The sequence below is a fragment of the Mauremys reevesii genome, linkage group 21 (genome assembly GCF_016161935.1).
Source record: "Mauremys reevesii isolate NIE-2019 linkage group 21, ASM1616193v1, whole genome shotgun sequence".
NCBI lineage: Eukaryota > Metazoa > Chordata > Testudines > Geoemydidae > Mauremys > Mauremys reevesii.
In genome coordinates, this window is record NC_052643.1 from 16,262,442 (window position 1) to 16,275,375 (window position 12,934).

Here is a 12,934-nt window from a genome sequence, read left to right on the forward strand (position 1 = left end):
CTGAATAAATGACACAGAAGAGGCATAATGCAAAGTAATAGAAAAGGAAGCTAAGATAATGATTTCTGAATGTAACAGTCTTCTTACCCTTATGAGAATTACAGTAAGTCAGTAATAATGATAATAGATCTGTAACAGGTCAAATGGTGTGATCTGAATGTCCAGTACAATTTCTTGTTATCTAATAAAAATGTATGTATGGTATGATATATGTATGAAGGCTATTGTACAATTCTTGATCTAACTTTACTTTGATCTCCTTCCCAAAGTATTAATGAGGGAAACACCCATATATACCGTATTAGATATTGTAAACACACTATGAAGGGATCAATATAATAGCACAATTGTCCCTTCGTGGTCTGGCCTCACCTTGCCTATCATCCCTGGTTATGTATTAAGATGACAGCCTTCACGTATAATTGGCCCAAGATGCTAGCCTTTATTGCCCACTTGTTAGAAAATTCAACAAGCACCTTCATGCTTTTTCCCAGGCTGCTCCTTACGTTTGGGAGGAGTGACCCATAAACATCTGCAAAACTAACTCATTATCCTCCTTCAAAATCTCCTCAAAGGAGAATTTTGCCAAGATGCCTATAAAAAACTTTAGCGTGGCTAAGCTGCTGCTGTGGTGGGAAACTGCTTATCATGGTGACCAATACCCTTTCATTGTTTCCTTGTTCTCCCCCATCTGTATCAATTTCTTGTCTTTTTACTTAGATTGTAAACTCTTTGGATTAGGGACTATCGTTTTTTTGTTTTTATGTTCTGTATTTGTATAGCACTTAGCATAAGAGGTTCTGACCCATAACTGGGTCTTCTAGGCACTATGATAATACAAAGAATAAATAATTTTGAATTTAAAAGTTCAGACTTTTTCCTCCCTTTGATACTGTTACAGTGAAATAGCTGTGAAAACTTGACATATCATTGCCTGATGCTTTTTTAGGTGAATTTAATATAAGAGTTGAACACTTTCATTAGAATGAATGGATCTTACTAATGATACAGTATTCAAGCTGCCAAAATAAATACTCAGTAATTAATAATTTATTTACAAAGCACCCTGGCAAAATCACTAGGAGTGCTGAATAACAATCATAAAAACAATTTCACATGAATTTTAAAAAAATAGACTTCTTGGGTGATTGTCATTTTAGTTGCTATCAAGCTGTCACCAGTATTTGGCTTTTGCTCCACATAAGAAATGAAACATATTGGTCACTTGGCACTATAGGCACTTGACTTGCTATAGTTACTCCAGTTTTGGCTGATATAATCTTAGAAGAACACAGGAATCCACTTCAGAGACTTACTGATAGACCAATAATTCCTTAAACACCAAAGAGGTAGAAGTAGAGGGTAGTTGAGGCATTGGATTGTCTTAAAATGTTAAGTTGATTCATAGATGCAGTGTACTGGGATCACATACACTTCAAAAGCACCACTAGGCATAGACGGAAATAGAATTCTCTTTTTCTAACTTTCTGTAGGGCTTTCTTGGTGACCATCTAAACTGAAATATAATCTTGGTTATACTTTATATGCAAGTCATAAGGTAAAATTTAAAATGGAAACTTCCTGGCATTTGTTGTGGGAAGGTTATTTTACATAATTCAGAATACTGTCCAGGATTATATCAAAACAGATGTTTGGTGTGTCTAACACCTGTGACAAACAAATGAATCTTTGAAGAATACTGTAATAACTACTTTAAAAGGTGATGAATGGACCCAAATAAACTGAATAAGGGTTTTTTTAGCACATCACATTTAAAATACTAATACGTTGAAATACCCCTTTCATATTTTATTTTAGGCATTTAATATCTAATATTTAAAGTGGCTTATTTCCTTAAACTTAGATAATTTTTAAGTGAATTGTATTTTGATTAGTTCAGAAGCAGCTAGTACGCCTTTTGAGAAATTGTATAAAACCGTGGTACAAACAAGCTTAGATGCATAATTTTCCATGTCAAAAAGTAATTTCTATAGTATTAATGTACATATGAGCCAAACTCTGACTCCTTAGAGTGTGTGTGTGTGTGTATATGTATATGTATCATCACAGTAATTGTGTGTACAAATCAAGTAATTGGTGCGCACACATTAGTATGCCATTATGCTCTTAGTCTGTCTAAAAGCCAGGCCCCCCTTCTGAAATTCCTAGATATTAGGAAAGTCAAAAGTATGTTGAAATGAGTATTTCCAAGCTCAAGTTCATAGGTGACTCTAAGCCACTAAATGTTTGTATCTTGGAAAAATGAAGGACATTACTGGCATGCATAAGTTATCAATTTATAAATTGTATCTATTTTGTAGTTGTGTCCTTATGGAACGGGGACGTAATTCATGTCAGGAATGAAGGAAGTGGTGGTTGGTGATTCAGTAGGTGTCATTTCCATCTGAGTCAGTAATGAACCAGTGATAGTTTTGAAACAGTATCCTATGCTAGAGGCAATCCCTGTATCTTAAAATAGGGTGCTGTGAGGCTTAATATTTGTAATGTACTTGGAAACCATTGGAAAGTTGCTATAGCAATGGTCACCAACCAGTAGATCATGATTGGAGCCTCTGACAGTTGATCTCAGCCTCAGTATAGGGTTGTCATGCCAACCCTCCTGCAGCCAAACCGGGAGATCAGCCGCTAACAATCCAGTGGCAGAGCAGGGCTAAGGCAGAGGCTCCCTGCCTGCCCTGGCACCACTCCCGGAAGTGACCAGCGTATCCAGCAGCTGCTCCAGGGATGGAGGGGGAAAAGGGGTCTCCACGTGCTGCCCTTGCCTGCAGGCACTGCCCTCACAGCTCCCATGGGTTGGGAATGGGGAACTGTGGCCAAAGGGAGCTGTACGGACAGTGCCTGCAGACGGGGGCAGTGTATGGAGCCTTCTGCCCCTGCCGCCTCCCCGCCCCCGGAGCTGCTGCCAGACAAGCTGGCCCTTCCATAAGTGGCACAGGGCCAGGGTAGGCAGGGAGTCTGCCTTAGCCCCGCTGCGCAACTGCCCGGGAGCCGCCTGAGGAAAGTAGGGCCAGGGGGCTCCACGTGCAGCTCCCGGAAGTGGCCAGCATGTCCCTCCAGCCCCTGGGGTGGGCAGGGGGCTGTGCCCCTGCAGCTCCCGTTGGCTGTAGTTCTCTGCCAATGGGAGCTGCGGAGGCAGCGCGGGGCCACAGGGACGTGCTGGCCATTTCCGGGAGCAGCGTGGGGCCAATGCAAGCCTGCCTTAGTCCCACTGTGGTGCCGCCTGGGATCCACCTGAGATAAGCGGTGCCTGGCCAGAGAACGCACCCCAACCCCCTGCCCCAACCCTGAACCCCTTCCTGTACCCCAACCTCCTGCCCCAGTCCTGAGTCCCCCTGCACCCAAACTCCCTCCCAGAGCCTGCATCCAAACTCCCTGCCCCAGCCATGAGCCCCCTCCCAGAGCCTGCATCTCTTCCTGCACCCCTGCCCCAGGCTCAGCCCAGAGCCCCTGCCACACTGAACCCCTCGGCCCCAGCCCAGAGCCCGCACCCCAAACCCCTGTCCTAGCCCAGTGGGGATAGGGGAGAGCAAACAACAGAGGCAGGGGGATGGAGTGAGCGGGATGTGGCCTCAGAGAAGGGGCAGAGCAGGGCCTTGGGGATGGGGCGGGGCAAGGGTGTTCAGGTTTGTGTGATTACTGTTATTTCTACATTTTCTTTGAGGTAGATCCTAGATTGCACTTAAATTCAAAAAGTGATCTTGTGCTTAAAAAGGTTGGAGACCACTGTGCTATAGGATGGCAAAGTATCATTACTATCGTTAGAAAGACAAGTTGTGTGAAAATACACTCTGAGTACCCTTCCTAGACCCAAAGAAGAGCTCTGTGCACGTTCGAAAGCTTGTCTTATTGGACCAACTTGTGTTGGTGAAAGAAAGATATTACCTCACCCACCTTGTTTCTCTAAATCCTGGGGTCAGCTCAGCTATATCACTGCAAATTACTATTATTAGCATATTTGTTTACCATAGGGATGTAAATATTGTTTTAAACGTTAACCGTTTAAATGCTTACAATTATATCGTTTAACTGGTTAACCAATTAAAGGGAGAGAGGCTGGGGGTTAATGGTTAGGGTAGGTTAACTGATAAGACTAATGCTTACCGTTTAATATTTTACCTCCCTAGTTTCAGTCTTTCTTAATTGATATCCCATACTATCACATTCTTCACAGTATGTACTAGGAAATCTGTTCAAAAGGAGGTGCAGTTGTAAAAGTGCAATCCTTCAAATGTTATAGCAAGATAACCTATTTTTTGTTAATCTTATTAAAGAGTAAGTATAAAATATTAATCCAAGCTTAATTATTTTAATCACTGTTTATCCTTAGATTAGGTTCCCTTTTTAAACTGAAATTTGTTTGCTGTTTATATAGAGAAGGATTCTTCATCAGCTGTATTCAGATATGGATTTGCACAAACTTAGATTCTTAACATTTGTGGGGAAAGTAAACATTTCAAGGACTTAAAATGAGTTGGCTTATTCCATGGTTATCTTACATCCTCTAAGGAGGAACTGTATAATGTTTTATATAGAGAAGCTACTTGTATGTAACTCATTATTTACCATATCTGACTAAAAATATATATTGATATTGTAGCAGACTTTCAGGAGGAAGTTCTGTTAACAGATTGGTAGACTCATAGATCTTGAAAGTGGGAAAGACCTAGTAGATCATTTTATCCATTTATTTCCCTGGCAGTGCAGGATTATTTCTTACTTTCTTCTTGTGTTCAGTAGAGTTGGCATCAATGCCAGTTTTGTCGTCTTAAAATTCATGGTTTTTCTGTTTTTATTTTTTTTAAAGGCTAGAAATCTACCCCATGTAAAACTATATGCTCAGACTTGAGACTTGTGTGCCTGGCAGGGCCCCACCTTCTCTAAATAGGGTTTTAAGGAAGAAAGTCCACTTAAAGATTTCCTTTTTCAGGTCCATTGCAATGATGTTCCTGACATTCTGCCAGTTGCTTAGTCTCTGGCAGAATGTCATTCTTAGAAGTAAGGCTGTGCCTGAAGTTACATTGCTGGAAGTGGTGGGAGCAACAAGAAGAATAGGGATCCCAAACTAACCACCTTTTTTTTTTTTAAATAGTTTCTGTAAACTATCCAAATGCTCTCAAAATGTTTTAATTTTTTTACTTTAGTAGGTCCATTCCTTCCACTGTAGTTCAGTGTTCTGGAACTGCTTAACCAAATTTTTTTAGTTCTTGTTCATTTTCTCCACAGCTTTGTTGTTGGTCACAGAGATATCAAGCTAATAAAGTTGCTTTGGTAGAAAAAAGTATTGGACTGCATAATGTGATGCCTTGTTTCCCCTTGTCTGGATTCACAGTTACTAAAAATGCTCTTAAGACCAAGTGTATTGTACATTGCAACTTAGGAATGCCCATCTGTCCCGCTTACCTGATGAGGATGAATCCAGGTATACGACAGTAATTGCAGATTTTGATATGTTACTTCTAAGAATGACGTTTGGCTTTTGTCCAGTATTACTTTTATAACAGAAAGTGGTTACCAACTCTTTAAAATAGGATTGTAATGGTCTTAAAATTGCAGCCAAAAGTGGCCCTAAACAACCCAGGTAACTGCCATCATTAACACACATGCACTTCACTCGATCCCTCCGTCCTACTGCCAATTTCTTTCTTGTGATTTGGCAGAGCACTGAAATTCCCCACAGGGTGGGAATCTCTTCAAGAATAGCTTGAGAAGTGTGTGTCATGTTCTATGTCTATGAACTTAGATAGTGTCCATTTAATTTGTGGTTTGTTACTCTCCAAAATTTGAAATAAAGTAAAATCTTACTTCTTCTTTCCCCAAAGGAAGCTGTATTTCCCCCAGCTGAAGTTCCTTTACTTCCACCATGGAGACAGAACAAGAAAACCTTTGTATCAGTAAAGATGATGAGAGCTCTGAATCTGCTTTTCATTGCTCAGCATGTCATGATCAGGATTGGAGCTGTGCTAACCATATCCGGGGTCGGGCTAAGACCCGCAGTTTGTCTGCTTCACCAGCCCTGGGAAGCACCAAAGAATTCAGGTATGAAATAAACTAGACGTGAATCTTCTATGCTGATGATTCTTTCTGAATGACCAGGAAGTTTCCTGCTTTTGTAGAAGTAGGGCAAAAGTGAAATTTACCCAAGTTTTGTGTTTGCTTTTCTAGGCTGTATTTACATAGTGAGGTAACCCTTAAATAGCTCCTGAGATTAGAAATATGTTACCAAGGGGAAAAAAGTCATTGGTATAACGTCTGCTGGCTTCAAGAGAGAATTTTGAACCTAGTAATAGCTTTTCACATTTTTTTTTCTTACAAAGCATAGGAATTGTGGATGCAGTGCATAGCTGCAGTGTTTATAATATACTAAAAGAGCTTGCCCATAACTGAGAAAATAGATATACAGGCGTTCAAGTAATTTTTCTAGTTCTGGCAAGTTCTTTATAGTTCTTTATAGGGACAGTTTTACAAGGATACATGTGGCTTTATTTAACAAAGGTCTGTAGTGTTTTACAGAGTAGATAGATACAATTTTTTACATTGTTGTCAGTTTTAAGTCAACCATCATGCAAAGGATCCAACTTCCCGTTCTACACACCTTACAAAAATGAAGTATGGAACAAATTGTGACATTGAGGTACATTAATAGCTTGATAGTAATATAATCCAAAAAGAAGGTTCAGGCTTCCTTAAATAATAGGCGCAGAGCTGGACTTGATACCAGATCTTTCGCACAGCTCCACTTAGCATACATGATAAGAAGAACCTGGTTGGATGCGTTTCAGCTGTATAGTAATGGGTGATGGCACAGAAGTCATTTTATTCATAGATCATAATCAGTGCACCGAGAAATGTCTATTGCCTTCCTCAAACCAGATTGTTAACCTACTAGTAATGCTCTTCTGTCACATGGGGAACCTGGATTTAACTTCTGGTGTGGCATTCCTCAGACCAACAATGGCAGGCAAAGACTGTTATGTGGAGGCAGTATGCTTTGCCGAGGGAGGAAGGGAGTACGTCGCATTATTGAACTCTGACCCTCCGGATACCTAAGGGGCATGGACAAGATTCTAAAGGAGCTGCTTACCAGAGAGGATTGTCTCCCCCATTCAAACTGTGTTGCTAGCAGTATTATTGCTGCAATGTGGAGCATTTGTAGGTGAGACTATAAGGGTTGGGAAAAAGGGGTTGGGGGAGAGGGAACCCCAAATCAAAGACAGTTGGATCTCAGAACAGACTGTAAGATAATTAAATGTTTTCTAACAAGTGCAGTTTCTGTGGAGTTTCTTTAGGGACATAAAGCTAATGTACTTAAAAATTTTTGGAGGATGTTCTTGCAGGGTCAGTGGAAACCTTTTAATGCTTTGAGTTTCCTGTTATTGCCTATGGACTGCACAGTACAATATAAGAAAACAAAGTATTTATGTAGAAATGTATCGTATAATTAACAGCATTTAAGTGCAGAAATTTGATTGTGTTCATAGGCTTTTAAACGCCTAATATTAGTCTACATGAGTAAAAGGCCTGTTGGGCTAAATTCTGTTCTCTTTCTAGGTGTGAATATTTCCAAGTCATTATTTTTATTTTATTTTATTTTTGTAGTTAGGAAACCTGCTTTTTTTTCTATTGGACACACATTTCTTAATTTGTTTCCATTTTCTTTTGTTTAGCTTGCTCTCTGATGGATAGAAATTGCTCTGAAACTACAATCTATCTTTGCAGTCAGAGATATATATCCATTTGTGGTTTGAATGAGGTTTACTACTTAAAAAGATATTTCGTTAAAACTTCCTTAAGTCACTCTTTGGCTGGTTTTGTGATACTTTCACCACCAGCTCAAAGGAACTTCTAAAATGTCAAATTAAAATTCTTAGGTTTGCTATGCAGTATTTGTAATTGAGTACTTCGCTCTATGTATCAACTTAGCAGGCTCTCTCTCCACACAGTTCAATACATTTCTAAAGCACATTAGTACATTATAAATAGAATAGAAAATAGTAGTAATGCTTCCTTATCTCTATTCACTTAATAAAAGAATCTTATCCTTTGATTAAATGGTAAATGTATTCAATCCCGATAACACCCTTGCCTAAAACCTATTTTAATTATATAGTGCCTTAGAAAGATGTACATGGTGTTGTACATTGGGTAAATTGTATCAAATATGAATTTCTTCATCAGAGTTGAGGATCTGATCCTCTAAGCTTCTGAGCTGCTTCTACTCTCAATGAATGCCGTAGGAGTTGAGGTTATGCTCCAGCATGCAGGATCAGGTCCTTAAAGATACAAATCCATACAGTGCACAATGCTGTAATACTGCAAACACATGAAGTTGGATATAACTTTCATTGCTTAAATGCCATGTGGGAACAGAGGTATTTAGAGGTGCCTTTGTAGGAGGAGCAGGAAGGAGTTTCTTTCATGCCACTCTTTAAGGTTTGATAAAATATGCAGGTTAAAGGGACAGAACAGTTTGGGGGGGGGCGATTTGAATGGAGTAGAAGCTGTGAGAGAGGACATAGGCAAGGGAATAGTTTACTATCCTAATTTAAAACATGATTGTTTCAAAATGTATGGAGACTTTATCAGTGCTGCCTTCATTCCTCTATACATACTAGTAATTCTTGTTCATCCTTAATATACTATTAAGAAATAGTGTAATTAAAGTCCTTTTATGTTTGTTTTTCTTCTTGCTAATAAATAAGGATAAGTATAAAAATCTATTAATGTCTCCTCCTCCGATAGGCTCAGCAAATGCTTGAAATTTATACTAATACATTATATTGACACATCAGTTAAGTCACCTTGAAGAAGAGTTCTGTGTAAACTCAAAAGCTTGCCTCTATCACCAACAGAAGTTGGTCCAATAAGAGATATTACTTCACCCACCATGTGTTTCTGATATCAATAAATGCAGTTTTATTGGCCTGCTGGAAAGGGAGAAAACATTATTTGTTTTTATTAGTAGAATACAAATTTTATTAAAACTTTTTTTAAAATGTGGAAATAACAGGGTGTCACCACGATCACTTGCTTGTATGTTGTATCTCTTTCTTCCACTGTTCATCTAATTTTGTATTTTGGCAGATTGTAAACTCTCTGGGGCTGGGAATGAGTCAGCACATTACATGAATTAATCAGGAACAGGAGACGCATATTTCCCTGTTATCACTTTTCAGTGGGAATGACTATAATGCTTATGGTAACACTTACATAGTGCTTTACAATCATTAGCTAATTGTTCCAATAGATATGGGAGGTAGGTAAACTTTATCCACATTTTACAGGTTGTGGGAGCGGGTGGAAGCTGAGGCAGAAAGGTGGTGACTTTTCCAAGGTAAACTTGTGTTAGAACTGGTATTAGTCCCATGTTCAGGTCCACTAGACCATGCCCCTCTTTGTTTGAGGCTAAATTGAAATTCAGAACTCAAATTTTCATTGGAGCTGTAATGCAGGAGTAGTTAATCTAATCCTTCTATTAAATGTACAAAACAAAAATCAGAACCTTTTGCAGTTACACTTGCCCCAATTCTTCACTCATTTGGGTATGTTTGGTATCTTACTCTACAAGGTTTTGCAAATTACTGCCTCAACTCCTTGAGGCTGAGGAAATAAATACACCTCTTAGATTATATGAATGAATTATGGGATAAAATAATATGTAGTGGTTGGCAAATATTTACTCAAAATAAAAGTTGCAAGGAAAAAAAGTCTTTTTCTTGATCTCCACACCCTGCCTGTCTTAGCTTTATGTTGCTTTTACTTCACAATAAGGACCAAGGGACTCATGGTCACCTGCATAAAAATGCTTAGAAAGCTGGGTTCTTCAGCATTACATTTGCTGAAAAATTAGGAATCTGTTTTTTTTCCAATTTCTGAGCCAGAACCAGTGCTTATAGAAGTTTTCTGGCCCTGGAGGCATTTCTGATGATCTGACAACCAAGCCCCTCTGCAACAGTCTTTTACTTCTGTGGGCTTTCTGCAAATTTTATTTGTCAAATAAATGTGGAGACTCCAGCATGGTACTGGGGAGTACAGGCCACTGGCTGCACAGAGGTGGGAGATAACTGTGCAGCTCCCCCCTCCCACCCACCCCGCCCTGGACACAGACTCAGTGGTGAGGCTGCACCCAACCCTGACACAGCGAAAGGACTGGGCCTGCCCCTGAAACACCCCTGGCCCCTGCCCCTCTGTGTCAGGTGCACCAGGTGTGGTCAGGCAGATTCAGCAAGGCAGGATCCAAGTGTGGAGGGACTTAGTGTGTGTGTGGGGGGGTTACGATGTGGGTTGAGAGCGTTCTATGTAGGGCAGTCTGGATGTGGGCAACTCAGTGGGGGATCCAGGTACGGGGGGAATCTGGATGCACAGGGGCTTGTTGGAGGGGGTTCTGGGTGCAATGGTAATGGGACTCTGCAGGGGGGTAATAGAATATCAGGGATGGAAGGGTCATCTAGTCCAACCCCCTGCTCAAAGCAGGACCAGTCCCCAACTAAATCATCCCAGCCAGGGTTTTGTCAAGCCTGGCCATAAAAACCTCTAAGGAAGGAGATTCCACCACCTCCCTAGGTAACCCATTCCAGTGCTTCACCACCCTCCTAGTGAAAAGGCTTTTCCTAATATCCAACCTAAACTTCCCCCACTGCAACTTTAGACCATTGCTTCTTGTTCTGTCATCTGCTACCACCGAGAACAGTCTAGATCCATCCTCTTTGGAACCCCTTTCAGGTATTTGACAGCAGTTATAAAATCCCCCCTCATTCTTCTCTTCTGCAGACTAAACAATCCCAGTTCCCTCAGCATCTCCTCATAAGTCATGTGCTCCAGCCCCCTAATCATTTTTGTTGCCCTCCGCTGGACTCTTTCCAATTTTTCCACATCCTTCTTGTAGTGTGGAGCCCAAAGCTGGACACAGTACTTCAGATGAGGCCTCACCAATGTCGAATAGAGGGGAATGATCATGTCCCTTGATCTGCTGGCAATGCTCCTACTTATACATCCTAAAATGCCGTTAGTCTTCTTGGCAACAAGGACACTCTGTCAACTCATATCCAGCTTCTCGTCCACTGTAACCCCTAGGTCCTTTTCTGCAGAATTGCTGCCTAGCCATTTGGTCCCTAGTCTGTAGCAGTGCATGAGATTCTTCCATCCTAAGTGCAGGACTCTGCTCTTGTCCTTGTTGAACCAGGTGGTTGGGGCTCAGCAGAGGGGTATGGGTGTGGGGGCCTCAGTGCAGGGGTCCAGATGCAGCTGGTTGGGGCTCGGTAGGGTGGGGTTCTGGATGCGGGTGGCTCATTGGGGTGGTGCAGGGAGAATGGGGCTCATCTGGGGAGGTCGGATTCTGGGGGTGGGGGGTGAAGTTTGGTGGGAGGGTCTGGGTGCATGGGTGTTGGGCGGATGGGGGAGCACTCCCTGTACAGGGATCCCTTCCCCTGCCGCTGTGGTCCATATGAAAGGTAGGACTTCTGGTCTGTACCAGAGTTAAACATCCCTAAACAAGCCAAAAATGGCTTTGTAAATTATTTCCCAAGTCTTATAGAAGTGAGATTTTTGAGTTTAACTTTACCTTTCACCAGTCCTTAACTATTGTCAAGGAAAGGACCCAGATTGTTAACTAAATGCTTTGGCAGGTTGTCTTATGCCTCTGGTTTTTTACACAGTGGAATGATTAATCTATTAATTGGTATAACTCACTTTGTTGTTAATTCAGGAAAGAGTAGCAAAGAGTCCTGTGGCACCTTATAGACTAACAGACGTATTGGAGCATGAGCTTTCGTGGGTGAAATGTTAACAAACAAACAATACCCACTTCATCGGATGCATGTTGTTAATTGTTATTCATCAGTTTAATTGATTGGTGTAACTGACTTCAGCTACTTCCAGTTAAATACTGGAAACCATAATATACCATAAGCAAAAATTCCACACTTCACTTTTCACTAAGGATTCAAAAATTGCACTTATCTGTGCAATTAGGAGCCTCTGTGTTTTGACTTAATCCTGCACACGCTGTCCTTTATGCTTCTTAGGGCATGTCTTCATTGCCAAAATAACCCCCTGTGACAGCAGTTCTCAGAGCCCGGGTTCTACAGACTTGAGCTCACACTGCAGTGCTAAAAACAGCCATGTAGATGCCCCTGCTCAGGTTTTGAAACCTGGGGAGTGGGGTGGGTTTTAGAGCCAGAGTAAGAACATCTGTGTGGCTGTTTTTAACACCATTGCAAAAGTTTGAGTCTGTTGACCCAGGCTCTGAAACTCACTGCTGCAGGTGTAGACACATTTTCCCAGGCCTCCAGATTGTCTTATTACTATGTCCAAAACATCATCACATTTGATACTACCTAGATCAGTCTTCGGATGAAAATTTCATGGCATCTCATCTTCACTACCACGTTTATTTTTTGTCAAGTCCCTCTACTTCTAAATGGGTTGGGAGCTCTTTTGACCCTAATGGCAATCAAGATTACTAAATTATAGTCCCAGTTGTGCCATTAACTTTCTGTGACACCTTGATAAATTATATAACCTCTCTGTACCTGAAGTTAATATTTAAATGGGTATCTATCCAATGTTAGGCTTTGCTTATGTTTGTAAAGCACTTTGATCCTCTGAAAAAGCTATTGAAATGCAGTTTTATATTTTATCAATCAAAAGTCTACTGGCTCTGTGACATACTGACATATTCATTCTTAAATTCCATACAATCTGTTCATGTGATTTGACCACAGACTATCAACAAATAATTTTTTAAAAATTGGTTTGGGACTAGAATGTCCACAGCAGAAAAGTGTGTGCATCAACTCTCCATCACTTGCCTTCCTCCCCTTATACTAGAGAGAAGATGCTAATATTGCTGAATCCAGAAATTGTGAATTTTGTTTTTGTTTTCCCTCATTTGAGATTCCTTTACAAACTATGTAAA

General features: G+C 40.7%; 1 protein-coding gene across 1 annotated transcript in view; it reads left to right on the forward strand.

Moving 5' to 3' along the window:
- NADK (NAD kinase) overlaps positions 1 to 12,934 on the forward strand; it is a 33,094-nt gene that overhangs the window by 2,066 nt on the left and 18,094 nt on the right. The window contains exon 2 of the mRNA XM_039509168.1: positions 5,841 to 6,057. Within this exon, the coding sequence (XP_039365102.1) occupies positions 5,882 to 6,057 (176 nt within the window). The 5' untranslated portion in view covers positions 5,841 to 5,881. The remainder of the gene's footprint in view (positions 1 to 5,840; positions 6,058 to 12,934) is intronic.